Source organism: Mandrillus leucophaeus, unplaced genomic scaffold (assembly GCF_000951045.1).
Source record: "Mandrillus leucophaeus isolate KB7577 unplaced genomic scaffold, Mleu.le_1.0 Scaffold950, whole genome shotgun sequence".
Classification (NCBI taxonomy): Eukaryota; Metazoa; Chordata; class Mammalia; order Primates; family Cercopithecidae; genus Mandrillus; species Mandrillus leucophaeus.
In genome coordinates, this window is record NW_012110364.1 from 408859 (window position 1) to 413459 (window position 4601).

Below are 4601 nucleotides of genomic sequence, written 5' to 3' on the forward strand. Positions count from 1 at the left end.
ACACATTGAAATTCAGGTGATTTACCTGGTCACTCCACCACGTCACTGCCACGTGAAGGCTGTAGTCACAGCAAACTTTGGGATCAGCCCAGCTTCGCCAGGTCTCGAAGGCCTCAATGAGGGAGCCACCTTTCTGAGGAATGGCGAAATCAATAATCATGGTGGTGCCTCCTGCGAGAGCAGCCTGGAATCATAAGAGGTTTTCAACAAATTAGCTATCAATTTCCTAGTTAAGTCATTTATCATCTTGAACAATGTGCATTTGTAAGCACTTGGGCAAACTCGATGGGTCCAGGAAATTGCAAAAAGATGCTGCCTGTTTAAATGACCCAGAAGGGCATGAATAGACTTTTCATAAATTAAGTTTAAACTATTAAACCTGCTGGAATTGCTTCTGCAAAAAGAATGTCATATCTGATAAGACGAAAATGGCTTTGACTCAAAGAAAACAGAGTGAGGACTATAAAAAAAAATCAAAATGGAAAAGTGGAAAAAATGCACACATTTTTGTTCTTGAGAAGCGATATTCATTATTATAAAATTCCATTTTATTAGAATCCATCCTGATGAACTGTATCTCTAACTGTCCTGTGGTCCTCTCAGAACCCTGGGAGACTTACATGGTTCTGGTCTTGCCTTCATTCGCAGAAACCAACTGGTGACCCCTTTATCTTAGATTTGCACCTGTCCCTCTGTCCACTGCTACCGCCCTGGTCTTAGTTCAGATCCTTCTCATTCCTCACCTTAACTATTGTAAGAGTCCTGATTGATCTTCATCTCCCATTCCCTCCAATACAAACCCCTCATTGCAACGAGAGAGATATTTCCAAAGCACAAATGTGATCACTGGATTCCAAAGATGAAAACTGAGTGCATCTCCCTGCCTCTGCACAAACTGGAATCTTCATAACATGGTCTATAAATCCCCGCATTCTGCCTCAACTTGCAATATACCCCTTAGCACATTATATTACATTACATCACTGCTAATTTAAAAACTGCTACTAAATCACATGCCTTTGACGAATTATTTAAATTGATTTCAATTAAGCTAAAATCACAAGATGGTTCATTGTTTTTAATTGTTGTATTCAGACACTGTAGGTGAAGAAAACATAGACAGGAGGGATGCTGGCACAGTGGCTTAGACCATGGACCTGGGAGGCTCACGGGCACCAGGGCACAAAGCTCAGCATCAACACTTATTCACTGTGGTCATCTGAGCAATTTCTTAACCTCCGTGTGCCTTTAATTCACCATCTGCAAAGTGAGGACAATTGTACCTAAACCATAGGCTTGATAGGAGGATTAAACTGAGGTAATGTATACAGAATGCTTAGGTCCAGGCGCCTTGGCTCATGCCTGTAATCTCAGCGCTCTAGGAGGCTGAGGTGGGAGGAGAGCTTGAGCCCAGAAGTTCAAGACTAGCCTGGGCAACACGGTGAAAACCCCATCTCTACAAAAATGAAAAATTAGCCAGGCATAGTGACACACGCCTGCAGTCCTAGCTACTTGGTAGACTGAGATGAAAGGATCACTTGAGCCTGGGAGTTCGAGGATGCAGTGAGCTGTGATTGTACCACTGCATGCAAGCCTGGGCAGCAGAGAGAGACCCTGTCTCAAAAATAAACAAATAAATAAAAATAAAGTGCTTAGTACAGAGTTTGATTCATGGTAAGTGCTTTATGAATTGAGCACTACTATTTCAGGATTAGGAATTTTTCCATCTTGCCTATATTGTGTTATCTCATCACCAGAAATGTGGTCATGTTATAACACAGGAAGGGGCAGTGCCTCTGCCTCTCTTTCCAGCCCCCACCACCCTCCCCCAGTGGCCTCCAGACATACCGGATGCCCCCATGTCCTACCTGATATGCCAACTCTATTCTACCCCCACTTTTCTTGCTTACTTCAATAGATTTTTATTTTTCCTTAAGTTACTTGACCCCACTCCAATTCTTTTTGCTCTCAAAAATTTCACTGTTCGTACAGGATCTGGTACATTGTCTCCACCTTTAAATAACACTGCCTTATCTGTGGCAAAATCATACATATTTGCATTTCTTAAGAAAACCCTATTGATGTAATGAAAATACTAGGAAAAAAAAATCCTCAGGCTTTGTATTTTTATTTGAATACAGATTAATCTTCTTACCTTCTTCCTTCTTAAAATGTCTTCCCAGTATGACAAGACATCCCTTGAGGATGAAGGACATTTTTCTAATAGAATCTGCTGTTAATTAAAGCGTTAGAAGAAAGTCCTCTTTTAGCATCTACTGAACTAGAAAATCAAGCTTAAAGAACTATTCTTTCTGTTCTTTCCCTATTAAAATCTGCCATACACAGGATGTGGAGAAACTAGATAAACAGCTGGTGGGAACGTAAAATGGTACAGCCACTTTGGAAAACAGTTTGGAGCTCCTCTCACAGTTAAAGATACAGTTACCACAGGACCAAGCAATTCCACTCCTAGGCCTATAGCCAAGAGAAATGAAAACATGTTCTCGTAAAAACTTGCACACAAATATTCACAGCAGCATGATCCATGATAGCCAAAAAGTAGAAACTATACAAGCAAAACAATACAATATCCATCGACTCATGAATGGATAAATAAAATCTAATATATTCATACAATGGGATAGTATTTTACCATAAAAGAAAATGAAGTACTGACATACACTATGACATGGGTGAAGTTTGAAAATATGATGCTAAGTGAAAGAAGCCAGTCACAAAGATTATATATGGTGTGATTCTACTTATATGAAATGTCCAGAAGAGACAAATCCATAGAGCAAGTGGAACAGTGGTTGTCTGGGACTGGGTGGAATGAGGAGAGTCCAAGGTGATAGCTAAAGGGTATGGCGTTTCTTTTGGGAGTAACAAAAGTGTTCTGGCCAGGCACGGTGGCTCACGCCTGTAATCCCAGCACTTTGGGAGGCTGAGGTAGGTGGATCACCTGAGGTCAGGAGTTCGAGACAAGCCTGGCCAACATGGTGAAACCCCATCTCTACTAAAAATACAAAAATTAGCTGGGCATGGTGGTGGGTGCCTATAATCCCAGCTACTAGGGAGGCTGAGGCAGGAAAATTGCTTGAACCTGGGAGGCAGAGGTTGCAGTGAGCCGAGAAAGTGCCACTGCACTCCAGCCTGGGTGACAAGAGCAAAACTCCATCTCAAAACAAACAAACAAACCAAAAGATATTCTACAATTGATTAGGGTGATGCTTGCACAACTCTGTGAATACACTAAAAGCCATTGTCCTATACGCTTTAAATGGCCGAATTGTATTGTAGGTGGATTCTATCTCCATAAAACCAGAAAAGGTCTACACATCCAAGCCATTATATGTAGCGAAGGAAGTGGTAGATTACACAAATAATTAGGCAATGATTCTGCCCTCAGGGTGTTTATAGGAGAAGCAGAAATATTGTAATAACAGGTAGCAAGTCTACTTTTATAATAAACAGTAGTATAAACAGTAGTATAAAAATTGCTAAAGGGAGGTAAAATTCGCTAAGCTCCCTAGAAGGGGTACAGAGAAAAGATGACTGGGAATTCAGAGGAGAGAAACATCAACTCAGATCAGAGATGGCTTGGATTTCAATCAGGATTAGGACATACACGTGGAAGTTTCCAATTAAGTGTAATAATATCTGACTCACAGCAAGTGCTGTGATGCTGTTTTTGTGCACCATGATGCTCTAGGAACTACTCCAATGTTTTGCATATTTTAACCATCTCAAGAGCTCTACAGTAGGTGCTATGGTTAACTCCATTTTAGAGTGGTGAAAACTGAATACAGAAAACCTAGATGATGGGTTGATGGGTGCAGCAAACCACCACGGCACATGTATACTTATGTAACAAACCTGCACATTATACACATGTATCCCAGAACTTAAAGTAAAATAAAGAAAAAATAAACTGAATACAGAACCATCAATAACCTGGCCAAAGTCTCATAGCCAGCAAGGAACAATGGCAGGGTTAGAACCTGAGTCATCAGGCCCTAGAGCCTGAGCCTCCAGGAAATGTGAACTGCATGAGGAGGAGCTCTGAGGAAGAAGATCTGGGGGGAAGAGGTAGCAGCTCAGCAGAAAGTGTTAAAGGGCAGAATTAAGGTGACTGGGGACCATATAAAGTGGTGGTCCCAGAGGAGAAAGACAGGGCAATGACTGTTTTTAGTTGTGAAGGGAGTCAGGTGAGGCGATTTGACTACGATGAGTGAGAAGATGGCAGGCAAGTGGACAGAGGAGGAGCATGATCTGCACTTAGGAGGGATGTGAATGAAGTGCAGAACATTCTGAGAGTGAGGTGCCTGGGGACGTGTCCACCTGGTGGCATTTGCAGACAGGAAGACATACAGACCTGTTTCCAAAGAGCATACAAGACTAGGAGAAAATGTAGGAGTGACCTGGTAGAAGATGCCACAGGGGTCCCGAGATTGGCCGGAATGGTCAGGGAGACAGAAGCCAGACATGACAACATGAGCCACAATAACATGCTTCAGAACATACCAATACTCAGCACGAACACAAAACCACACTGAGCCAAGATAAAATGTTTACAGTGGCTGGTTCCGGGTGGTATAATT

At 42.0% G+C, this 4601-nt stretch overlaps 1 protein-coding gene across 1 annotated transcript in view; it reads right to left on the reverse strand.

Annotated features, from left to right (window-relative positions):
• Positions 1-182, reverse strand: part of DPYS (dihydropyrimidinase) — an 88593-nt gene extending 88411 nt beyond the window's left edge. Inside the window, exon 1 of the mRNA XM_011970540.1 lies at positions 26-182. Coding sequence (XP_011825930.1) covers positions 26-160 — 135 coding nt within the window. The 5' untranslated portion in view covers positions 161-182. The remainder of the gene's footprint in view (positions 1-25) is intronic.
• Between the last annotated feature and the right edge of the window lie 4419 nt (positions 183-4601).